This window comes from Bufo gargarizans, chromosome 2 (assembly GCF_014858855.1).
Source record: "Bufo gargarizans isolate SCDJY-AF-19 chromosome 2, ASM1485885v1, whole genome shotgun sequence".
NCBI classification, from domain to species: Eukaryota; Metazoa; Chordata; class Amphibia; order Anura; family Bufonidae; genus Bufo; species Bufo gargarizans.
Genome location: NC_058081.1, coordinates 47,193,849 through 47,220,747, shown reverse-complemented (window position 1 = coordinate 47,220,747; position 26,899 = coordinate 47,193,849). Strand labels below are relative to the sequence as shown.

Sequence of the window (26,899 nt, the reverse complement as noted above, 5' to 3'; positions counted from 1 at the left end):
GATGTCATTATTACAATTTAGGGTACTTTCACACTTGCGTCAAAGTTTTCCGGTATTGAGTTTCATTCTAGGGGTTTTATCCTAATGCATTCTGAATGGAAAGCATTCCGTTCAGGGTGCATCAGGATGTCTTCAGTTCAGTCCTTTTATGGTATTTGGACGGAGAAAAAAACGCAGCATGCTGCATTTTTCTCTCCGCCCAAAAATCCTGAACCCTTGCTGGCATTTTTTTCCCTTGAAATGTATTAGTGACGGATCCGCTTTTCCGGTCTGCGCATGCACAGACCTTTTAAAATGCATAAATAAAATAACGGATCCGTTTTTCCGGATGACACCAGAGAGACGGATCCAGTGTTGCAATGCATTTGTGCGACGGATCCGTCTACAAATGGTTTCCGTTTGCATACAGATTGCCAGAACTGCCTGCCAGAATCCAGCAACGCAAGTGTGAAAGTACCCTAAGTGACGTTTATATAAAGACAGTAATGGGTGAAAATACCAGATACCAGATATCAGAATAAAAGATTAAAACATTTTTGGGTATATGAAAGGAGTTGTCCAGGTTATCCTATAAAATCCTAATATAAAAGAAATGACTATATACTCACCTCTTTCTCCTGTGCTGCCACCCCGATCCTCCTCCTGCTGTTTGCATACAAGACTGCATTGGTGACAAGCATATATATGGCACATATCCACTACAGTCAATCTCTGTCTTCAGCCGTATACAGCACAAGACAATGATTGGCTGCAGCAGTCACATGTCATATACCTGCATTTTGCCGCTGCTGCCTTGTATACAAGCAATGGAATGAGGATCATCGCTGTGGTGCAGAGAACAGAGGGGCAGAATCAGGTGAGCATATGTTTTTATTTTATTTTAAGGCATTTTGGGAATAGGGGTGGATTTTAGTGTGACTTGGACATCCCATTCAACTTAAGACTGGCATTTCATATGCCAGTCTTAAGAAAAAAATTGGTGCACCTTTCACCAATGGACTTTTTCTTAAGAGGAGCAAGACTATTAATTAAGTTATTGCAGCCTGTGCTATCTGCACCCTAGAAAATGAATTCTATGTGAGACATGGGCTGACAGATTTCGATTATAATTCTGCTTATAACTCAGTTAACATTTTATGAATGTGACCTAATAATTATCATTTGTCTAAATTCACCATTGTCTTCATAGAGAAATTGATACAAAGAATTTAAATAAACCCCATTACCATTATAGAGCATATATTTGTATTATGTAAATGTAGGGTATCCACAGTTTGGCTAAATACCTGAGCTTGTATTTCAAAGTGTAGTTAGTGTGCAGGTAGGTCTCTCCTTCACTTCCAGGAACCCACTTACAGGTTAAATCTTTCATATTCTTTGACCAGCATGTGATATTTTTGGGTTTCTCTGGTGGCACTAAACCAAAGTAATGAAAAACAAATATTTTGTGTTAGAAATTTGATTGATTTTGATTTGCAGGTTTACACTATACCACTTGATTTATCATTTAACAGAGGCACATTTAATGCAAGCTAAATGGAAAGACCAGAAAAAAAGATTTATTTTCTAGCACACAGTCAGAAGATAATCTGTAATAAGCAGGTCTACACATGTATGATATTCTCATTTGATCAATACATATATTTTGTGGAACAAATATTTAGCTTTAAAGTTGTTGTCCGAGATTTTGATATTGGAGGGAAGCATTTCTTCCCAGCAATTTCCTGCTCATCAGTGGAGGGGACCACTGCTATTAATTGCAAGAATCTCCTCTTCAGTATATGGATGAGCGATCACTAATGCCATCACTCCATATACTGAATCATTATTTGCCAGACACCACATGCAAATGATGATTTTTAGAACTGTTGAAAGATTTGGATTGCCTGATGAATGAACGTTTGCTCATTCATCACATAATCAGCGTTACTACGAACACTCATTTGCGATCATCTGGCAGACAATCTGCCAGTCTAATACATCCTTTACAGTCGCCACAAGAGATAAAACTCCTTTATAGGTAGATAATCCATTATTTAGTTTACTGCAGATGTGAAAGAATAATGTTATCTGTTAATAAAATAGTAGATTAGTAGATTTGCGATAACATTGTGACAGTTGTGTCATTTTCATGGTAAGCCTAGATAAAAATGCCCAATGAGCACTGCCTTATTATTGTAAAGTGTGCCACTCTAATTAAATGGCTCACCCCTTTCTTCTTGGGTCAGAGTGAATGGTCTGACAGAAAATCAAGCAAGGCTATTTGTCATGATAGAAGGAGGCATAGAACCAGGGCAGGAAGTAGAATACATGAAGCAACTTCAAAAAAACTATATCTTGAAATCTATCTACCTGTTTTTGATTAAAAAAATAAAAATTATATAGAAAAAAATGATGGTAGCATCCCTTTAAGAAATTGTTTCCCAAATAAATTTTCATGACACGCAGTAAGGAAGAGGTTTTACCATTGCTGTTTTATGACAAATAGATAAAATGCAGCTCATGTAGAGATCTTCATATTTTAACCTCTTCCCGGGGTCATTTTCCATTTTTGCATTCTAATTTTTTACTCGCTTCCTTCCATAAGCCATAACTTTTTTTATTTTTCTGTTCACATAGCCTTATGGGACTTGTTTCTTGCTGTCCAAATTGTACTTTCTAATGGCATCATTTAATATCACATACAATGTAGTGGAAATCTGGAAAAATTAATAATGTGGTGGAATTGAAAAGCAATAACTTTATTGCATCAATGTTTTATGGGTTTTGTTTTCACTGTATTTACCGTGCCATAAAAATGACACATTACCATTATTCTGCAAGTTAGTATAATCACAGTGATACCAAATGTATATCGTTTTTTTTTCCTAATGATTTAAAACTTTAAAAAAAAGTATTTGGGAAAAATGATTTGCATTGCCGTATTTTAAAACCCATGACTTTTTATATTTTTGTCTACAGGCTCTTTTTTCTGGGGCAATCTGTAGTTTCAATTGATGCCATTTTGGGGTATGTATGAATTTTTCATCACTTTTATAACATTTTTGGGGGGAGGTGAAGTGTCCCAAAAATTGTTCATTTTGATGTATTTTAAATTTTTTTTTTTTTTACTGCATTCACCATACGGGATAAATTCTTTTCTTTTTGATATACTACAGTTTTCGGACAAGTCGATATGGATTTTTTTGTTTCATTTTGTTTTAAAAGGGGGTGATTTGAATTTAACATTTTTATTATGTTGGATTTCTTGCAACATAAGATCCCATTCATTTCTATGGGAACACAAAAGGGGTTGGTCAGCATATCCCAATGCGCAGGTGCAGGCTGTTATGACTGGAAACATAAAACAACACAAAATATAATGCAACAGCTCTCTGCAAACCAAATAAAGTACAAAAACATATTATAATACTCATGCTATGCTAATAAAGTAGAGATGCTTGGCAAATACATTTTGCACAAAATTATTTGAGCCCGGAGTGGGTAGTGGACTCGGCATGCATGTTGGTACTTGCATCCCCTGTATTCAATGGAGGCCATTTTGGCGCCAAAAATGATAAAAATCAAAGGGGACCCAGCATGCATGTGGAACCTACGACCCCTGAATTTCATCGTCGCTGTCATGGCACTTAACAGGTAGAACATAGTGTTAGGTTCCCGTCTTACAGAGATCGCCTTGACATGCAGCAGACGGGCTCAAATAATTTTGTACAAAATGTATTTGCCAAGCTTTATTAGCATAGCATAGGCATTATAATATGTTTTTGTACTTTATTTGGTTTGCAGAGAGCTGTTGCATTATATGTTGTGTTGATTAATTTCTATGGGATCACGGCTACTCTGCGATCCTGGCTGGAACAGCTGTCACATGACCAGTGTCACTATGTAGCACTACCCTTAGAATGCTAGTAACAGATGCCATAGTCACAACAGACAACTCTGATCATGGGCAGTGCCAGTGGATGTCTGCTGTTTGAAACAGCAGGCACCCATAGGCTATGGTGTAAGCTCAGCTCCTGAGTCAGCACCATATTGAAAAACCTAAAATCCACCATTTATGTATGGTGAATGTAAGAGAGCAGTTAATATAGCTGACATAGTAAACATCTTGCCAAGGCATTTTATTTAGAAGCAGAAAACTCTGCTTTGAATAAAACCCTGATAATGATAAACTGTTTTACGTCTAATTCAGACTGTCATATTAACCCCTTAAGGACCCATGACGTACATGTACGTAATCTCTGGCCGTGACTTAAGGACAAGAGAAGTACATGTACGTCATGGTGATCGGGCGGGTGCAGAAGCTCAGAGGCAGGGGTCCGGCAGTCACTGACAGCCGGGCCCCTGCTGCATGCGCCGACAGCGGTGAAATCACCGATGCCGGCGTATTAACCCCTGAACAGCCGGGGTCAGCGCTGACCGCGGCATGTGCGATGTCCGTGCAGGGGGAAAGAAGCCATCGGGTCCACGTGCTGCTGTGACGGGGACCCGATGGCACGAAAGGCAGCATGATGCTTTCTTTAGGCATCGTGGCTGCCTTCCGGGAGAGCATGTGAGATCCAGCCCCCTGGATCTCACAGGCATCTCACAGGCAGGAAGGCTGTAAGTGTATTACAGTGTGTAATACACTTACAGCCAATTTTTTTCCCCCTAAAAATTTAAAATTTCAAGTAAAAAAAAAAATATCCTTTTGCCAAAATAAGGGATTACAAAAAAAATAAATAGGGACAAAAAGAAAAGTACACATATTAGGTATCGCCGCATCCGTATCGACCGGCTCTATAAAACTATCACATGACCTAACCCCTCAGGTTAACAGCGTAAAAAAAAAAAAGATCAGAAAAGCGTATACCCCCCAAAATAGTACCAATCTAACCGTCACCTCAACCCGCAAAAAAGGAGCCCCTACCTAAGACAATTGCCCCAAAAATAAAAAAAATACTATGGCTCAGAATATGGAGACACTAAAACATTTTTTTTGTTTAAAAATTCTGTTATTGTGTAAAACTTAAGTAAATAAATAAAAGCATACGTATTATGTATTTCCGCGTCCATAACAACCTGCTCTATAAAAATACCACATGACCTAACCCTGAGGGTGACCACCGTAAAAAAAAATAAAAAAAACTGTGTCAAAAAAAGTAATTTTTTTGTCACCTTACATCGCAAAAAGTGTAGTAGCAAGCGATGAAAAAGTATTATGCACCCCAAAATAGTGCCAATCATACCATCATCTCATCCCGCAAAAATACCATACTTAAGACAATCACCCAAAAACTGAAAAAGCTATGGCTTTTTGAATATGGAGACACTAAAAATGATATTATTGTGTAAAACGTACATGAATTACATTGTCATATTAGGTATCGCCGCGTCCATAAGAACCTGCTTTATATAAATATCGTAAAAAAGAAATGAAAGAAACAGTGTCAAAAAAGCAATTTTTTGTCACCTTACATAACAAAAAGTGTAATAGCAAGCGATCAAATAGTCATAGGCACCCTATAATAGTACCCCAAAATAGTGCCAATCAAACCGTCATCTCATTCTGCAAAAATTCTACCCTACCTAAGACAATCACCCAAAAACTTTAAAAACTATGGCTCTCAGACTATGGAGACACTAAAACATGATATTTAAAAAAAAAATTGAAATCATTGTGTAAAACTTACATAAATAAAAACGTACACATATTAGGTATCGCCACGTCTGTAATAACCACATGACCTAACCCCTCAGGTGACCACTGCAATTTATTTTTTATAAAAACGGTGTAAGAAAAGCCATTTTTTTTATCACCTTACATCACATAAAGTGTAATAGGAATCGATCAAAAAGTCATATGCACCCCCAAAATAGTGCCAATCAAACCATCATCTCATCCCACCAAAATCGTACCCTAACTAAGACAATCGCCCAAAAACTGAAAAAAATATGCCTCTCAGACTATAAAGACACTAAAACATGATTTTTTTTTGTTTACAAAATGAAATCATTGTGTAAAACTTACATAAATAAAAAAAGTTGACATATTAGGTATCGCCATGTCCGTAATAACCAGCTCTATAGCAATATCACATGAAATAACCCCTCAGGTGAATACCATAAAAAAATATTTTAACGGTGTAAAATTGCCATTTTTTTGTCACCTTACATCACAAAAAGTGTAATAGCAAGCGATCAAAAATTCATATGCACCCTATAATAGTATCAATAATAGTACCAATCAAATCATACCGCAAAAATCATACCCTACCTAAGACAATCACTCCAAAACTGAAAATACTGAGAATACTAGGGAGACACTAAAACATGATTTTTGTTTAAAAAATATATCATTGTGTAAAACTTAGGCCTCTTTCACACTACCGTTTTTTTTTTCCGTTTTGCGGTCCGTTTTTTGCGTTCCGTATACGGAACCATTCATTTCAATGGTTCCGCAAAAAAACGGAATGTGTTCCGTATGCATTCCGTTTCCGTGTTTCCGTTTTTCCGTTCCGTTGAAAAGATAGAACATGTCCTATATTTGGCCGCAAATCACGGTCCGTGGCTCCATTCAAGTCAATGGGTCCACAAAAAAAACGGAACACATACGGAAATGCATCCGTATGTCTTCCGTATCCGTTCCGTTTTTTGCGGAACCATCTATTGAAAATGTTATGCCCAGCCCAATTTTTTACATGAAATTACTGTATACTGTATTTGCCATACGGAAAAACGGAACGGAACAACGGAACGGAAACGGAACCACAACGGAAGCAAAAAACGGAACAACAGATCCGTTAAAAACGGACCGAAAAACACTGAATTCAACATACTGTAGTGTGAAAGAGGCCTTACATAAATAAAAAAGTTGACATATTAGGTATCACCGCGCCCGTAATAACCTGCTCTATAAAAATATCACATTACCTAACCTCTCAGGTGAATACCGTAAAAAAAAAAAATGTGTCAAAAAAGCTATTTTTTGTCACCTTACATCACAAAAAGTGTAATAGCAAGCGATCAAAAAGTCATATGCACCCTCTAATAGTACCAATCAAACCATCATCTCATCCCCCCAAAAAAGAGCCCCTACACAAGACAGTCGCCCAAAAAATAAATAAAATTATGGCTTTCAGAATGTGAAGATACTAAAAAATCTGAACAACTAAAACAACTAAAAAAGTACTCATAGTTGGTATTGTCGCAACTGTAACAACCTTCTCCATAAAAATACCAAATGATCTAACCTGTCAGATGAGTGTTGTAAATAACAAAAAATAAAAACGGTGCCAAAACTGCTATTTCATATGTACCCTAAAATAGTACGGACAAAACTGCCACCTTATCCCTTAGTTTGCCAAAATGTGGTAACTTTTTTGGAGTTTCTACTCTAGAGGTGCATCAGGGGGACTTCAAATGAAACATGGAGTCAAAAAAACAGTCCAGCAAAATCTGCCTTCCAAAAACCATATGGCGTTCCTTTCCTTCTGCGCAATGCCGTGTGCCCATACAGCAGTTTATGACCACATATGGGATGTTTCTGTATACTACAGAATCAGGGTCATAAATATTTAGTTTTGTTTGGCTGTTAACCCTTGCTTTGTAACTGGAAAAAAAGGATTAAAATTTTAAATCTGCCAAAAAAGTGAAATTCTCAAATGTTATCTCTATTTTACAATAATTCTTGTGGACCACCTAAAGGGTTAACAAACTTTGTAAAATCAGTTTTGAATACCTTCAGAGGCGTTGTTTCTAAAATGAGGTCATTTGTGGGTGGTTTCTATTATGTAAGCCTTACAAAGTGACTTCAGACCTGAACTGGTCCTTAAAAAGTGGGTTTTGGAAATATTCTGAAGAATTTCAAGATTTGATTCTAAACTTCTAAACCTTCTAATGTTCCCAAAAAATAGAATGGCATTCACAAAATGATCCAAACATGTAGTAGACTTATGGGAGATGTAACGTAATAACTATTTTTGGAGGTATTACTATCTATTAAAAAAGTAGAGAAATAGAAATTTGCAAATTTGCAAATTTTTTTAATTTTTGGTAAATTTGCTATTTTTTTATAAATAAAAATATTTTTTTTGACTCAATTTTACCACTGTCATGAAGTACAGTATGTGACGAGAAAACAATCTCAGAATGGCCTGGATAAGTAAAAGCGTTTTAAAGTTATCAGCATATAAAGTGACACATGTTAGATTTGCAAAAAATGGCCTGGTCCTTAGAGGGGTTGCCCGAGTTATGAAAAAAAAAAATATATAGCACTGAAAATCTGATATATAACTGAGTTAAGCAAGTTTTATGCAAAAAAATATATATATTTCCTCATTTCCTTGGTTCTTTTCTGGCCCTTTGTTTACATGCAATAAAAACCATCTCTACCCTCCCCCTGCACTGCTAAGGGAGTGAATACAAGAGCTGCCCTGAGTGACATGTCTGCCTGCTGGGAGACTCTGCAGCATGTTGTATGTGTAGGACGACAAGTCCCAGCTGTACAATGACACTGCTAAGGGAGTGGATACAAGAGCTGCCCTGAGTGCTGGGAGAAAACAGCAACTTGTAAGTGTAGAACTACAAGTCCCACCTGTATAATGACACTGCTAATACACACAGGATCTTTTCCCTACCTTCTTGTGCAATGCTCTCTCTAGTATGTCAACTCCAGTGCCCAGCATTGTCTCCTCATTTTCTGCAGAGCTGTGCATATGAAGGGGTTAAGAATCCTAGCAGAGAGTAGACGGCAGTGAAGAGGGTGTGGCCAGCACAGTGACGTCTAGTTTACAGGCTTGTAAACGACCTTTATCAGAGCAGCGAGAGAAGCTGACATCACAGGTCATGTGACCCTCAGTAAAATCTGAGAAACCAGCCACTGGAGATAAAGTGAGTTAATTGGAAAGCTGTTACATTTGCTTAGTTAGGAACATAGAAAGAACAAAAAAATAACTCGGATAACCCCTTTAAGGTAAAATATGACGGGGTCCTCAAGGGGTTAAAAATTGGTCATGTCACACCCTGGACAATTTTTAATATGCAATGAGGTCCATATGCATGTGCCATATACCTGGCGACTGCCAAAGACAAGGCCTGAGTTTCATGACACATGTCCTTAGTTTCTCTGCATACTACTATGGGTCCATGTGCATTCCGCATCCGTATGTACATTCCCGCAAAAATATCGAACATGTCCTATATTTGTCCGCAAAATGCGGGTAGCAGATCTATTGAAGTCAATGGATACTCAAATAAATGCAGATGCAACATGAACAGCATCCATATTTTGCAGATCCATGCTTTGCGGACTGCAAAACGGATATGGTCACCCCATAAAACTGCAATAGTATAAAACTGAAGTCTAGAGTAAAAACAATCAGGAGATCACATATTCAATTCCCCCCTAAAAGGACTAGAAATGACATTAAAAAGAAAAACACAGAAATTGAGATCGCCCCTCATCCCAATTTTTGTGTGTATGTGTATATATATATATATATATATACATATATATATATATATATATATATATATATATACATATATACATACATACACAATAAACATAATTGGTATTGCTGTGTCCAAAAATGCCTGAACTATTACCGGTATTACTAAAATATAAAATATCATGATCTGCGAATATCTTAACAGGAAAACAGTTTTTTTTTTTTTAAGTAAAACATTATTAAAAGTATATACATAAAAAAATATACCGTATATAGAAAAATGGCCCAAGTCCTGAGGGGCTTAAGGTAATGATGAAAAGCAATAAAACCCATTTTTACCATAAAAAATCAATTTTCAAAATATGCACATTTGATTCACCACTCGTAAGATAAAATGATCAATTAGTTATGTGTAGACCTAACTGGTACAAATTAAAAATATAAATCGTCTTGCAAAATATTTTTTTTTAACTAAAATTGCTTTTATTGTGAAAAAATAACTATGAAAAATATGGTATCAGAGTAAATATACTGAATTGTAGATCAGTTTATGTATTATTTAATAAATGCAATAAATGGTATTTAAAATGGATATAATTTTCACAATTAATGAGAGATGAGTACTTAAAATGTTACCACTTAAAAAAATTACTAAGGAGTTTGTGAAGTACATGAAAATAAGGTACCAACCCAACTGATACAGCACCCTTAATATTCTTTTGAATATGCTTTATTTCACAGGATAGTAAATAAGATAATTTTGGTAAACATCTTTAGTGTTTATGACCTTCTTCAGACCATGACATGTCCTAGGAAGAGAAAAGGACATGTATGTGGTGCAGATGTAGTACCTTTTTAAAGCAGACCTATACACCATACATGTACCAGAACACATTAGAATAATTCATGGTCTGAGGAAGGTTATAAAGACTGAAAATGTTTACAAAATTATGCCATGGCATATTAATTAAATTCAAAAGAATATTTGAACTGCTGGATATCCTTTTACTGTAAAATACAACTCACCTAGAAAAAAACATTTCATACAGTGACCTCAGTATAAAAATGTATAGCTCTTAGAATAGGATGACATATATACTGCATATGAAATAAGCCCTGTGCCCTGAAGGCCAAATAAGCTGCCTCCTAAGGGGCTTAAAATGGTTTTCTCATCAAAGACATTGATGACATATTACTAGGATATGCCCCCAATGTCCGATCATTGTGGTTCTGACTGCTATAACTCCTGATGACTACAACCACGACCACAGGTATAGCAATTAGTATCAATGGCTATTTAGGGCTTGAAAATTCTCAGCAGCACTGCCACATTTCCCAGCAATTGGCAAGGTCACAGAGGTCGGACTTTTGCTGATCAGAAATTTGTGCTATTTCCTAGTGGTAAACCACCAATGTCTCTGATGAGAGAATGAGAATATATCAGAAAATTTATTATTTAAAGTTTTTATTTTAAAACATATATTTCAATAAGGTATGGTGTTTTAAATTGTTTATGTCATAAAAAAAACCCCGAAAACTTGCAGTTTTCACTGTAGCCCATGAGCCTCATGGCTCATGCACACAACCATGTTTTTGTCTGCATTCAATCTACATTTTTTTACTTCAATGGGGCCGCAAAAGATGTGGGCAGCACACTGTATGCTGTCCATATCAGTATGTCCGTTCCACAGCCCGCAAAAAATAGAACATGTCTTATTCTCGTCCGTTTTACGGACAAGAATAGGGCAGTTCTACAGAGGGGAATGCACATGGCTGGTATCCGTGTTTTGCAGATCCGTAATTTGAGGACTGCAAAACAGGCAGTGGTCATGTGCATGAGCCCTTAATAGAGTGACCCTTCCTGTTTTGTTAAGAACACTTTTCAGAGGCCACCTCGTTATTATTGGAGGCACGATTACAATGAAAGATAACACTTATATATTAGATCCACAATTCACAATAGGGGCAAAGGTCACAGGTTGTACATAGAACACTCTCACAGAGAAGTCAGTCATCTCCAGCCAGCCTACAGGGTCCTATGGTCCATGAGTCTGCTGTAAAGAACATTTCTGAATGCCATTAACAGCTGCTCAGGGAAGATGGCTGCCCCATAATCATGTACAGAAAATAAAAATAAAAAATCTACAATTAAAAATAAAAATAAATGATTAGAAAATAGAATATGTATCACTATCTAGTTTTAATTTGTAAAAAAAAATATAAGTGATGAATTCCTTTTAAGAGGGATTATTTACAGTAGGTAAAAATAAATGCCTGCCCCTGACTGTTTAGATACTTCCAACATGCAGAAGTATTACAACGCCTGTGATTCTGACAGAGTCTTAGCCATACATTGCTTTCCGGCAGTGGAACCTTCTTAGTTAAGTATTCTTAGCAGTATTAATACTAATATTAATAGCAGCATTAATACTGCTTAGTAGCAGCATCATAAATGTGCATTATCCTGAACTCACAATAAACTACAGTTGACGGATGGTAAACTTGAACCCTGTTCCAAAGTGGTGAGAAAATAGACATTTTTAATTTTTTTTATATAAATATTTCCTTTTCTGTAACTATTTGCTTATTTTACATGTGGCTGCTAATGGAAAGACTATAGAGAAACTTTTACTACAGCAAATAAATAAATGTGCTGCTGAAGTAATTGGCTAATGGATATGTCTATAGATCAACAATGAGATCTATTAAATTGTCTCCTGAGCTGCAAAATAGCCCACAGAGCCAAGCTGAAATAGATGTCTGATATTGTTTGATACTCTAGAAGCCCCTAGATTTACACTTATTTGAAGTTATAGCCATCTCTAATGCTGTATACCCATTACATGGTCAATATTCTCCTGATTCAGTTTTACCATTAGGGACCATTTTTCGATCCAAATCACCATCCACCTCAATGTGCACATCATTCGTGGTTTGAAGAGTTACAGATATGGGTGTGTATGGGTGAACTTTGATGTCAATGAGGATTTAAGTCAGTAAGTGCCCCCATGATATCAGTGAACCACCAAAGCACGGAAAAGGAAATGCATTCATAGGGAGCAAGGACGCTGCAAAAATGGGTCTTTAGCTTAAGACACATATAATACCATTTAAAGATACTTAATTTTCATTGTAGATTTATAGAACTCCTTTGGGACCCACCCCTGTGAAAGATCAAACAAGACAGCTGTACATCAAGGCGTAATATAGCCATTCGTCTAGTTTAGCATTCCCATATTTTCTAAGCCTGAGAATCAAAGACATACATCCAACATATAGACATGAGCCCGCCAGGATTCTCCCGTCTTTGCTGTGACACACCAGGTTATCTCCTGACTGCTGCTTGGATCCATTCAGGTTATTCAAGGCCACACTCAAGGTTGTGCTGTTTAGTATATTATATAGCTCTGTTGGGAGCCTTCTCCCATTAAGGGTCCAGAACAGGTCATCTGCCTTCAGGTTTAAGTCAGAGTCCACTAAGCAAGATGCAGTTAGTGATGATCCTATCATTAGGGTTGGGTCTTGTGGGGTTATTACAGCAGGATCTGTAGAAAAAAGGTGAATAAACATGTTACAAAACTGAATTAGGAATAGATGTTAGGGGAATTTCAGGGGACTGGGGAAAGCATGCAACTGGTTAATTATATAAATATATATATATATATATATATATATATAAAATAATTGATATCTGAGATTGTGGAAGGTTTACAGATAAAAGGTTATACTAAGCTTTAATTACAGATTATTAGTTATCGCCATTTCACATTTGGTATTAAATAAGCAACAACCCATGTTCGAGGGCCACCACTGGGACCCCATGTAAACGGATGTTTTATTATGGAGTATATAGTCTAACGTTTAGTAGTCAGAGCCAAAGGTGGTCTGGGCAGCATTGCTGTACCCAGGCTAAAGCTAGCCATACGACACTAATTTCAAATGGTTGTCTAGTCATTTATGGTTGGTTTGTGAAAGTTCTTTTTTACAACTTTATAAGTAAAATCACTGTTCAATCTCGGCTATGATCTATGGTTTAGTTTAGGCCTATGTTGATGACAGACAGATCTGTCATTTGGCATGAATAACTTTCCAATGACTGCACCAACAATGACCGATCCAACAGGGCAGATTAACTTTCCGACAAGAGATGAATGAATCGATTCTGAAGGAATCGACTTTGTTACTAATTTTCAAAAAAAAAATCTGAAACTTTTGCGATTCATCAGAAGACTGAGAAGAAGGCATCTGCCACCAAAAAGGGATAATTTATGGACCGAAACATGGTGTTTGGTGCTACCCAATACCATCTATATATCTATAGCCATATATTTTGCTGTCACTATGACATTACTTATGCTATCTTGGCAATAAAGTGCTTGAAGGTTGGCTACAGCCCTAGAGTGTCCTAGAGAGTCCTAGAGACGCCAAGTGGCATACACAGCTTTTCAGGACATTTGGGGAACCTTTGATTTGGGTCCAATGTATTCAGACCAGACTAAAATCTAATGACTCATGTGACTCTGACCTGAAACTAATTTCAAGAAATTCGCTCATCTCTATTTTGTACAGATTTCTGCCTTTATATAGGATCTGTCACACTCATTTGTGTCACAAAACATCAAGTTTAAATTGGGACAAATTGCAAATGTGAGTTCAGAAAGTGCACCTCCATCTTTAACTCCTTTTGTTCTTTATGGTACTTTGTACTGATTCCCAAAGGAACAAGCTATAAGGTATTGTTTTGGGACATTTATATATATTTTGCAGAAAAGAAAATGTTTAATTATACAGTATATATTCACAAATATATTAGAGAAATATAAATGTAATATATGAAGGCTTATGTTTGGGTGCAATTTTTGTGTCACACATTATTGTGTCCACATTGTATGTGAATAAAATTCAAATTGCAAAAATATTACTGTGTCTTATTTAAAGGAAAGAAAGGTAAAAACAAAATTAATTTGCTAAGTAATTAATTAAAATACGAAAAAAGGACATTCTCTATAGAAATATACAGAAATAAATGAAAAAGATTTGCACTTTAAGTTAATGTCCTGAGCATATGAGCCAATAAAACAGGATAAGGTGGGACGTAAACACATGAGCTGAGGTACACTTTAGATAAACCAAACACAGTAGCTACTCAAAAATGCAATTCAGAAATAAAAAGCACCCTTTATTGGGAAAGGAGGCATAATGGCGTTAAAAGGCAATGAACAGCCATCTGTTCTGCAGCTCCTAAATGACACCCATGACAATTGAGACAGGAAAAGAATCATGTACATAATTATTTGTTGTTATCAGTTCTGTTTTACTAGCAGTTATTAGAACACCCAAGTCGCTGGATTTCATACTTATTAACCATGAAGAAATCTAATTTGAATACATATTAACTGCAATTAGAAATTCGACAGTAAGACATTCTTGAATGCCAAAGTATTGACATATGTCAATATATTATGTATTGTATTGCGGTCTACATAGAGAAGGGAGATGTAGATGGCAGATATATCGTTTTCTATTATTTGATTTAGCATTATGTGAAAGCTGTTTAGAAATTGGCAAGCGAAAGCCAGTGAGTTCTTCTTTCCCCACCAACCCAGAGTGACAGATTTCCTTGTATGAGTTTATATCATACAGAAAGAGCTATACTTCACTGGGGAAAAGCAGAACGAGGTGGTTTTCTGCACGAGTTCTTCCCGATTTAAACTAATTTTTGCATGCAAATACAGAATCAACTCACTCTGGCCTGTGCTGCTTTCAGCCATGTGAACATAGGAGACCTGACAGATCTGCTTTAATACCATCAAGCTTGCAGCCACTTGCAGAAATAGCTCCTAGTGCCCCATGTGATTTCCTACTTCCTTACATCCTATCTCACCCACAAAAGGGGTTGAGAGCATCCTGGAACGGACACCTTCCCTCCTGATGTCTCATTGTGCCACATGGTCTGCCCATACTGTATGTAAACCCTTGGTATTGTCCATAATAGTACCATATTCCAAAGCTGGATGATTTTTCAGTTTACAACTATTTAATATATTTTTAAGGTGCCCTTAAATGGTTAGGCCACGAAGCAGTGGCCTAATGTCAAAGTTAAAGGGAATAAGTCACCATTTTTATGCTGCATAGCATTATACAAAATCAATATGGAGCAGGACCATACACTGCACAAGTTCTGGAGTCCTCATATTTATGAGCTACTGGCTCATCCTGACCCCTGTCGCTGATTGCAATAGGAAAATAAAGCTGTCAATTAGTGGTAGGGGAGTGGGAAAAGAAGGGAGCTCATGAACATAAGGACTCTTCAGTTTGTGCAGTGTACTGAGTGGACTCAGTATGACACTTTCCAATTTAAATGTATTATATATTTATTAAGACACATATGTATGTATAAGATGCTTTAGCTAAAATGAACATCTCACAGCAACAGAGAGAGACACCTTTCAATACCTTTTTTCCTTACTCTCTCTTTACAGAAAAGTAAGCATTGCAGCCAACTAAAATGAAGAACTTTATGGTGTTCATTTTTAATAGATTTAGTCTACTACAGATATTAATAAAAATGTAATACTTCTAACAATACTATAAATAAAATGTATTTTCATCCTGCTATAACAAACTATGCTTCTAAATCCAGGCAAAGAGGAAGAAGAGACTGACAAGTTTATTCTGGAGAAGAGTGGCAAACGGATGCTTGGCCTGAGAGCCAATCAGTGTTCTACTAGGTTGCTTTAGTGCTTTTATCTCTCAGCTACCTGGTGAAGACAAGATTGGACCCCAGAGAGACCGATCAAGGTTAAAGGGAACCTGTCATGTGGATATTTGATTATAATCCAACTAATTATATACAATCATTAACTACTAAAAAGTACCTTAGATGTATTCACTTACACACAAAGATGCCACATGCCGCATGCTAATAAGCTGATTTGACTCCAGCCTGATGTTAGTGAGTCCAGCGTTTTTTTAATTCAGAGCTATAGCCACTCCCCTGCTGATTCATATGGACAATAACTGTCAATCAGCAGCAGGTAGGCGGGGAGAGTCAGGAGCTCATGAATATTCATGACTCATCATTATCAGCTGGAGCTTTTCAATACAAGATGTTGTCAGATTGACTGGGTCAATTAAAGAAAGTGACCCAGCATTTTGATAAGAGAATCAGTCACTTATTTATGTTGCCCTTAGTTAGGACACCATAAAACTGGTGACAGGTTCCCTTTAAGTAGTTAGGTTCCTGCGCGGAACCTGTTGTCCTGGTGCAGGGCATCTGTAGTTAAAGGGTTGTTGCAGGGTAAGTTCACAAGCTCTCACTGAACTGGGTAACTAGTGCCAAATTTGGCAGTGGGTTTGAAGCTTGCTGAACAGGTGACCTGTATCCCATCAGTTTTATCATACATGGCAATGACAGTAATTAAGCACATAAATATAGCATCTACATCATAAGAGAGCTGTGAGCATGTTTCATCTACAATTCTTATACTACATTGTATAGCCACATCTTATTCAAAATTAAACATTCCTAAACTGTATCCAGATTTTTACAAGAATAATTTAGTGTTTCACAAAAGAAACACAGTTCTGAGCTAAGGAATGTGGGGATGTGGTTCCAATGTGGTCAGATTGTGGTTTCTCTTGGAAATTGAATATAATATATTAGCCAAAAATGTAAAAGGAAAGCGAGTCAGTGATTGACATCATGCCCTTGTATTTGTACCTCACCACTATAAATTAACTGTACACACAGATATGTGTACTCAGTGGCATAGTGTGGAGGAACTTGGCACTCTTGTTCTAGTGATTGGCATTATACAACTTGAGGACAATGCCACACAAGCATATATTTGCTTCTGTAGTGTGGAAGGAAGGTGATTTTATACCTACTCTGTGCACCTATTTTTTTTCTTCTACTTATAAAAGAAACATATCAGGGGGCATTTGTTCTAAGACTATTAAGTCGATCCTAATTTGTAGTTTGCATCAGATGCATCACAATTATTAAAATGCATATTACCATAACTATTGAAAGTAAACAGCCATATGGTGCAACAGATCACAAAAATCTACACCTAATATAATTCTACAGGACAATAGCATGGAGCAGGCAGGTATCAATCTGTCAACAAGCAGTATGAAATAAGCCAGCGGTTAATCACCAGGTAGGCCTAGCAAAGTCCATCTGCCCAACCTTGTAGTGATCATTCAGTCGTGTATTGTAGAACAATACAATTTGATCTCTAAATGGGACAATCCTGGAACCTAGTGGGATGGTAAAAAGCTATACATGGTTGCAATGTCCTGCAATGTCCCTTTCAGAGTTACCGTAACTCAGAAAAGATAACCCTGCTGCCTATGCCCTATTATACCATTAAAGGGACTTCACAGGATTTTATTATTGATGTCTTATCCTCAGGACAGACCATCAATATCAGATCGACGGGTCAGAACAGAACCCGATAATCAGCTGTATCAGAGTTAGGCTACTTTCACACTGGCGTTTCTGTGTCCACTTGTGAGATCCGTTTCAGGGCTCTCACAAGCGGCCCAAAACGGATCAGTTCAGTCCTAATACATTCTGAATGGATAAGGATCTGTTAAGAATGCATCAATTTGGCTGCATTTGGTCTCCGTTCCTCTTTGGAGGTGGACACTAAAATGCAGCTTGCAGCGTTTTAGTGTCCGTCTGACGATGCGGAGCCAAACGGATCCATCCTGACTTACAATGTAAGACAATGAGGACGGATCCATTTTCACTGACACAATATGGTGCAATCGAAAACGAATCCGTCCCCCATTGACTTTCAATGTAAGTCAAGACAGATCCGTTTTGGCTTAGACTTTGTTTTGAATGAATAATGCAAACGGATCCGTTATGAACGGATACAAGTGTTTGCATTATCGGTGCTGATCCGTCTGTGCAGATACAAGACAGATCCGCACCGAACGCAGGTGTGAAAGTAGCCTAACTCTGGTGCTGGAAGTACACAGCTCTGTACTTTATGCAGTGGGAAGCGTGGGCATTCACTTCAATGGAAGTAGCACTGCAGCTCCCGGCATTAGCCTTTTAGGACAATTTTACTCACTCAACCCAAATGTGCTTCTTCTTGTGCATGAACCAGCTTCATCAGTGGGAAATCATAGCTGGGTTTAAATACAAAGGTATAATGGTCAAGGAAAACCAGCAGCTGGGTAGCCAAAGTTAAAGGTCTACAGTCCGGAGTAGGTGTCTATGAATGCAATTACATGTAGTTACACAAAAACACCTACTCCTGAATGTGGACCTTTACCTCTAAACACCCAGCCCCTGTTTTTCCTTGACCACTGGACTTTTTTATTTAGCCCAGCATGTTTTCCTACTGATGTAGCTAGTTGATTCACAAGTCAAAATGCATTTGGAAGGAGTAATTAGAGTTAACCTAAGGAAATGACATTTTGGAAAAATTTGTTACTACAGACCTTTACCAATAACCTGTATTGGACATATGACCTCTGCTAGTCCTGGTCGCTGACCATCGGTTTTACATGCATACTGATTGTTTACAGATTGATATCTGCTTGCTTATTATTGCCCTTCAGTATTATATTAGGTCTAGATTTGTTGCACTATATGGTTTCATTTTATGAGTTTAATTAAGCTAAGTTGTAATTAGACTGTCCTTTCAGTCTTTATATGAGACATCAATGGGATAATATAAAAAAATGCCTGAAGAAGCCCTGAACAGACATTATTAACACAGCTCATAAGCACAGGTTACACTGAAAAGGTTTTCTTATCATCAAATAAACTTTCAAAATTAGTGTGATGAGGCCATGCCTATAACAGGGGACAGCTGGTTTAATATGCTGGTTTACAAACCCAGGCTAAGTACATTCTGTGCATTCAGCTCATAATATATTTGTACGTGAGCGAGAAGCCTGGATATTTCTATTCCCCAGGTCTGTCATTTTAGTTCTGCTGTCAAACGTATGGCCTAAATTATATTGTTTTTCTTTCCCATAAATGTTCTTATTCTATTCTCCACACAAAAAGAAATTTCAAAATGTAAGCTCATCTTGCACTGATTTCTTTTATTAAAAGTCAATATATTTCAACAATATTCCATATTATTTTGCAGTTTAGCCTGCCATCTGTTGGTGTTAGGATATATTTGCATGCTCTAAACTGCAATTTTTAGGAAAATTATATCTTATAAATAAACTATATGCACACAACCATATATGTTTTGTGGTCCACACACACCGCAGATCAGAAAAACACAGATACCAGCCGTGTGCATTCCACACTTTCCTGTCCCACATGTCTCCCACTACTGTAAAAATGTCTATTCTTGTCCACAAAACGGACAAGAATAGGACTTGTTCTGTCTTTTTTGCTTCACGGTCATGCGGACAAATGGAAGTGGACAGCACACGGTTGACATGTGCTGTCTGAATTTTTCATGTCTCCCATGGAAATTAATGGGTCCACGTTCATTCCGCAAAAATGCAGATCAGACATGGACCATTTATTTCTAATCAGTCCAGAAGTGGTCAGCCTAATGGGGAGTCTATATAAAAGTAGTGGCACTTTGGTATCTCTCATATCCAAGTGCCAAACTACAGTAATAACTTGTGATTGTCAGTACTTGAACAAGTAGGGAGGTCCTATACAAATGTTAATGCTCAGCTAACCGCTCATATAGTAAGCAGACACTTCTGTGAGCAGAGCTTTGGAAAGACAGTCCAACGAGGTGACAAAGAATAGAAATCCAACACTAGTTCCATGTCTTCAGCTATATGAGTAAGAAAGTTTTTGAAGCCAAAAGAAGGAATGGATTGACAATTCTTTTAGGATCTGATTTTGGCTCCAAAAACGGCATAAAAAAAACTTGAGTAGGGCCGTACCATAATAGCATATGATCAATCAAACTACATGAACTAATTTGACTTAGGAAATTAATCCTATTACCAGTTGTCAGTCTTCTTCTGGACCTCAGCTAGATGTTAAAATGGTTGACCGATTAAACAAACAAAATTTATATGTAGATAACCCTTATAGGCTTAATATTCATACATGATCAGAACTTAGGAAAACTGTTTTCACCATCTACTTTGACTGCTCTAATTAGGCATACTTCTAGTTTATGATGCCTAACAGGTTTGATAAGACAACTTCCAAAACATGGAATCAAATGACAAGTGGATCTGTGAGCCAGGCTAAAGTTTTTCTGTGGTCTACAGTGACGTCTCTTTATTTTTTTATTCCTGTCTTTGGCTGACCTGAACTGTTATTTAAAGAGTACCTATAGTCTAGGTTGAATTTTACACAATAAAATTGCTGGGAGAATCTAGCCTACCATTAAAGCTACTGTAGGCAAAGGACTGGAAAATCAAATTCCTCTTGGGCTTCTCAACAGCTTGTCAAAACTTTTAAAAAGAACTTGTTGTTTATGCAATTCCCCATTTTTTTTAGCACAAGTAGCCTCTAACGCATAATTATCATTTACGAAAGTGTATACAATCCCCAACTTTCACTAGTCTACGGATGGAGTAGAGTTAACACTCCTGTTTTCTGAGATTTCTCAGTTGTGTTATCTAATCTAAGCAAACACCTTCAATTGCTTTTCAATGGCTTTTGTCTCAAGATAACGCGATGCGTTAAGAAATTTGAGTTAAGAGCTGGAGTGCTAACCCTGCTCCATCTGCCCTTTCCTTTGTTTTGTGACCCTGTACAGGGTATCCGATTTACAACCACACCAAAACAATAAGGGAATAAAAAACAAAGCCTTTGTCTCCTAAAGGGATAGAAGAGACTCTCTGGGGGTCAACAAGTGCAAGACCTTCACTCCCAGTAATGGGCACCCTCAGCTCTTCATAGGCCACTATAGGACTATCTTCTCAAAAAGATGATATGGTGGAGTAATATTTTTAGTTTTGGGGCTGTGAGACTACAGCAAAATTAAATGCAGCTAGCATTTTTGTACATCCTGGTAAAAATCACTTGTGAAAGTCACCTTACATGGCAGTATACTGAGCAGCAAATGAACACTTCTATCAATAGGTCACCTCATTCCAGATGCCATACAAAAAGACGCCAGATAGGAATCTTTGCTCTCTATTTGTAAAGTCAAAAGCAGTTAAAAGCTTCAGACAGCTTCATTTTACAAGACAAGGTCACAGTTACAAATAAAATAGTCATGTCAAGAAATTGCCCTATATGGAGCGTGATTTCATTTGGCAATGATACCAAGTGTCCTTCAAAATAAGGTATCTGTATATTCCTCCTTCCGCATGTTTATTTTTTTTCTGCTGATTTTAAACACCCCTTCTCTGCCAGAAAGCTCAGAATATTACAGATAAAAAAAAAATGATTTCATGGGAGATATGAAGAACAAGAACAGGAAGATTGTGTTACCTTTAGTGTTACAGCTCAAGACAACATGGTTTCATAAAAGTAAGGGTTTACCACAAACACAACACTCCTGAGCTCCCAAACTTCCTTATATGCAAATGAATGTAGCTTTTAAAAAGAAGTCAAGGTTGCCAGGTCAGCTGTATGAAATCAGATATATCTGAAGTGCACATATTTCATAGATGCAGAACAGTAAGCTATATTCCTACATTTCACACTATTAGCTAACCCCTGACGACAGCTTAAACAATATGCCAAAACTCTTGTCTTTTAATTTCATGGTGGCAATCTAGGCAACAACCAAAGCTTCACTGTAAAGCTATCTACTGCCACTAGGTGGTACACCTGAGATCTATCTTGACATTGATTTAAAGGGAATCGATCATCAAATAAATAAAGTTGTTTAAACCAAGTTTTTATAAACATGTTTTGATGTTTTTAATGTCTAATTTTAATGTCTAAGTTCAGAAAAATGTTCTTCAACATACAATTGTGAATACTTTGAATATCACACCATCTACAGTTCATAATATTATCAAGCAGAATCAGAGAATCTGGACAAATCCATATGCGCAAGTGACAAATCCGATGGTCAATATTGGATGCTTGTGATCTATGGGCCCTCAGGCGGCACTGAATTAACTGGAACTCACTGCATGGGCTCGGGAACACTTCTAGAAATCTGCCTGTGAACACAGTTCAAAGTGCAATCTACAAATGCAAATTAAGTTTGCATCATGCAAAGAAGAAGCCATATGTAAATAAAATCCAGAAACACTATTGTCTTCTCTGTTATTTGAAATGGACTAAGGCAAAATAGAAAACTGTTCTGTGATCAGATAAATCAAAATTTGAAATTATTTTTGGAAACCAATGACACTGTGTACTCTGTACTCAGGAGGAGAGGGACCATACAGCTTGTTATCAGTGCACAGTTCAAAAGCTTGCATCTCTGATGGCATGGGGTTGCATTACTTCCTATGGAATGGGCAGCTTACACATCTGTAAAAGCAATATCAATGCTAAACAGCATATAGAGGTTTTAGAACAACATATGCTTTCATCCAGATATTGGCTCTTTCAAGGAAAGCCTTGCTTTTTTCAGCAAGACAATGCTAAACTACGTACTGCATCCATTACAACAACATGGCTTCACAGAAGAAGAGTACACGTCCTTAACTGACTGCCTGCAGTTCAGACCTTTCACCAGTAAAAACATTTGGTACATGATAAACTGAGAATTTGGGAAAGTAATCTTACATCAGAAAAGAATGGAACAACTTTCCTCTTCCGAAACTCCAGCAATTGGTCTCCTCGCTTCCCAGATGTTTATAGACTGTTGTTATAAGAAAAGGGGATGCTATGGTAGACATGGCCCTGTCCCATGTTTGGTGTTGCTGCCATTTAAGGGAACTTGTCACGTTGAAAATAGTGTCTGAGCTGAAGGCACTATGTTATAGAACAGGAGGAGCTGAGCAGATTAATATATCATTTTAATGGAAAAGATTCAGCATAAATTGCAAATTCCTGCTCATTCTGGGCTTTGAAGTCAAGGAGTCGGTCCTATCAGTGACTGACAGCTATCTCTGTATACACAGTCATAGAGGGGAGGCTGTTAATCACTGAAAGGACCGTCTCCTTGACTTCAAAGCCAAGAATGAGGAGGAATATAAATTAATGAGCTACAAGCTATACTTAATCTTTTCCCATAAAACTATATATCAATCTGTTCAGTTCCTCCTGCTCTATAACATGGTGCCTGCAGGCTACACTGCATACTCATGGTGACAGGTTCCCTTTAAGGTCTAAATGAGTTAATTTTTTCATGAAATTTCTCACATTCAACATTTGATATGTGTTCTATTGTGAATAAAATATGGGTCTATGAGATTTCCAAATCATTGCATTCTATTTGATTAACTTGGTTATAACTTTTAATTACCATATTTTTCTGACCATAATACTCACCCACATTTAGAAGCAGAAAAATAGAAAATACTATTTCAGTATATATCCTATGGGCGATATACAGTTGATACAGTACAGTACAAAAGCCAATGCCACATAACGTTGCCAGCCACAGTTTGCTGTGACTATGCCAGTCACAGTGCCTTAGTACATTGCCAGCCTCAGTGCCTTATCATATTGCCAACCTCAGTGCCTCATCACATTTCTAGCCTCAGTGACTCCCGATTGTGAACTCCTTTAGAGATGAATGGAGTGGCACAACCCTAATAGCCCTCTAATGGGCCTAGTTTGAAAGATACAGCAAATAAGAATGGTTATTTGTATTCTTAAATAATCAAACTTATGACCTTCTTGCTGTTTTACATACTTCAAAGACATTCAGCATTTATCAATATATGTGTTAAGTGTTCAACATAAAGATTATAAAATCTTGCAAAGCATGAAGGGACAAAAAACATATGGACTTCCCACTAGTAAGGACTGCAGCCAAGGCCAGACAGCATTCCCTCCAGTCTGTCCGCTGCTGTTAACTTTTAACATATCACCAGCCTGTCCACTTGAAAAGTAAGACATTTTCAACTACCCTGCCTGCAGGATAATTGTCTCAATTTGCCTGCAATTAGTTTTGTTGCCAAATTGCCAATGTATAATTAACCCGGACAGTATGTCAGATGGGCAGATGTAAAAACATTTATCCTGTATCTACTGGTGAAACAAATTCTATAACTGAGCTATTTGAATGTCAAACTTATTTTTTTATTTCTATGTTCTTAGCAGAAAAATGAAATTTGTGTTAATCAACTTATCCCTTATAATAAATTCTGTTGTGCAGTTACTCTATTGGATGAAAGCATTCCAGCACTGCCTGTCTAGCTAATACAAGTCTAATAAGCTTGGGGCCACTAGGGTACTGGTTGTTGGAAATATTTGCCATATTTTTTACAACTTGTCCCAGGTCATCTTTCTAGTACAAGGTCTCAACTGTTGTTCAGTGCACTTGTGACATTTCAATTGCCTCATGAGTTAACGAGTTAATGTTGTTAAATGTAATTAATGTAATTTTTTGTATTTTGTGACTTTTAATATCTTTAGATGATAAGTTCCTAGTGAAGGATGAGAATCCGATTGGTCAACAAATTAGCAAAGTCAAGCAATAAACTCTTTTATAAACCTTTACTCCTAATGATACTGTCAAAAATTGCTCATTTGATTCTCAGGTGCTTGGATGTTTGTGAAAAGACACGCAAATCAGCTATCTAAAAGGAGAACACGCCCATTTAGAGAGAACTGTATAGAACTGTAGAGAGCTTATTCCTATATATTTATCCCAGGGAGCATTGCATGGCCTGTATTACTTGTTACGCCAGTATTGGAACTCTGCACAAGACGAAACCGTGTCCCTTCCAATAGCTCCATCAAAAACCCTTCTCCCAGCCAACCAGTACATAGCTCTGCACTGACCAGGGTTCAGAACATTGAAAACAGCCTACCCTCTTTCTTTTAGAGCAGAGTTTGGTTTCTTGGCTATCCTTAGTCGGGTTGCAAGACTTCCATAAGAAGTGTCAGACATTGACTTATAGGTGCCACTACAGTTTTCTTCTTCCTGAAGGTGACCTAATGTGCATATATTTTTCCTAGACTGCATTGTCTTGTCTTTAAAACTAGCATGTCATACATCTCCACTATTAGGAGTTGATATCTCGGTGTCTAGATATGCAGATGTAGATAAGCTAAAATTGACTTGTGATAACACAAGACACTGTATACTCAAATTATCACAGTGGCTCAGGCTGAATTATAAAAAGCAAAGGCTGCATATAAAAAAGGCTGCATGAGGCGTAGGCCTCATCATAAATTAAGCCTATCCTCCAGCAGTCCATGCTTTTGACTGAAATTTAAGTTTCTGGTATAAATTAAGATAACTGTGCTGGGCTGATGGCCCCGCCTACACCCATCCCTCATGACGCCCACTTTTTCGGAAACTGGCAAGGGTGGAGTACAAATGTCTAAATTTAGTCACAGTGTCATAAATAAAAAAAACACATAACACTGAGTTTTGCTACTTTTTAAAGACAAAATCAAGGTGTAGAGGGATGATAAATCTCTCTGTTGTTCTTTCTTGGCTGCAGTTCAGAATTTCTAAAAAGCTTCAGCCATTACGTCCTATTTTTAAACTCTCCAAGGTAAAACAAGGTATAGATCATAATGGAGTAACGTTTTTTTTTTTTATCTTCCTAAGCTTCCCAGGACAAGTTTGTCCAGATCAAGATCAATGATCTACATGTGTCTGTGTGTTCTATTTAATAAATGCAAGGCAAAGTCCATCCTATGACTGTCACTATAACCAAAGTGATCACATTACCCTTTATTTCCATTTAATGTAATACATGCTACACAAGGCTGAATGATAGAATGAATAATAGGTAATAAATAGCACATTTTCAGAATTAAATAGAAACATATCGTGCAGTGTACACATAAAACTGTCTGAAAAGTAACAACTTTTGGCCCTGTTCTTATACATATGCCCTTATTTAATCTTGAAAACTGATTTATTTCTGTTTGGAAACCTACATAAATTTACATTAACTGTTTCATGTAAAATAAGCAACAAACTAATAGTACTAATGGGACTAAATTCTAATTCTCATGAAAAAGTCACTTGTTAACTGTAATGACATTTATACGCTTGTGTCGAGTTTCTCTAAGGGAAAATAATTACAGTGGTTAATTTAAAAGCGTAACATTTGAACTGTTACCTTTTATGTTAATATTGTATACATAAAAAGAAGCAGACAAGCATTCTGGCCCTTTTCTTGCAAAAACAAAAACCGAACTTAGGTCACAACCAGAAAAGATTTTAAAGAGAATTTGTGGCCAGTGAAGAATGTTTAAAAGAGCTCAGAATGCTTTAAAAAATATGTATCAGTATTAAATGCATGGCATAGCTAAGATATCAGAAAACATCTACCTAAAACCAAGATGGTGTACTTAAATGGACAGAAAACCTTTTTTGCATACTGCACAAAAAGGCATTTTAATTAAGCATACATATGGCAATTGTTGATTGGACTCCTCTTTCCCCCTCTTACACTTAAAAGGG

General features: G+C 37.0%; 1 protein-coding gene across 6 annotated transcripts in view; it reads right to left on the bottom strand.

The window, feature by feature from the left end:
* Window positions 1–26,899, bottom strand: part of CRLF1 (cytokine receptor like factor 1) — a 102,698-nt gene that overhangs the window by 37,715 nt on the left and 38,084 nt on the right. For 5 of the 6 annotated variants that reach the window (XM_044282845.1, XM_044282841.1, XM_044282844.1 and 2 more), the window contains exons 2-3: window positions 12,698–12,976; window positions 1,287–1,416 (exon numbers count right to left, since the gene is read on the bottom strand). In XM_044282845.1, the coding sequence (XP_044138780.1) occupies window positions 1,287–1,416; window positions 12,698–12,976 (409 nt within the window). The remainder of the gene's footprint in view (window positions 1–1,286; window positions 1,417–12,697; window positions 12,977–26,899) is intronic. The other variant, XM_044282846.1, reaches the window with a different exon arrangement.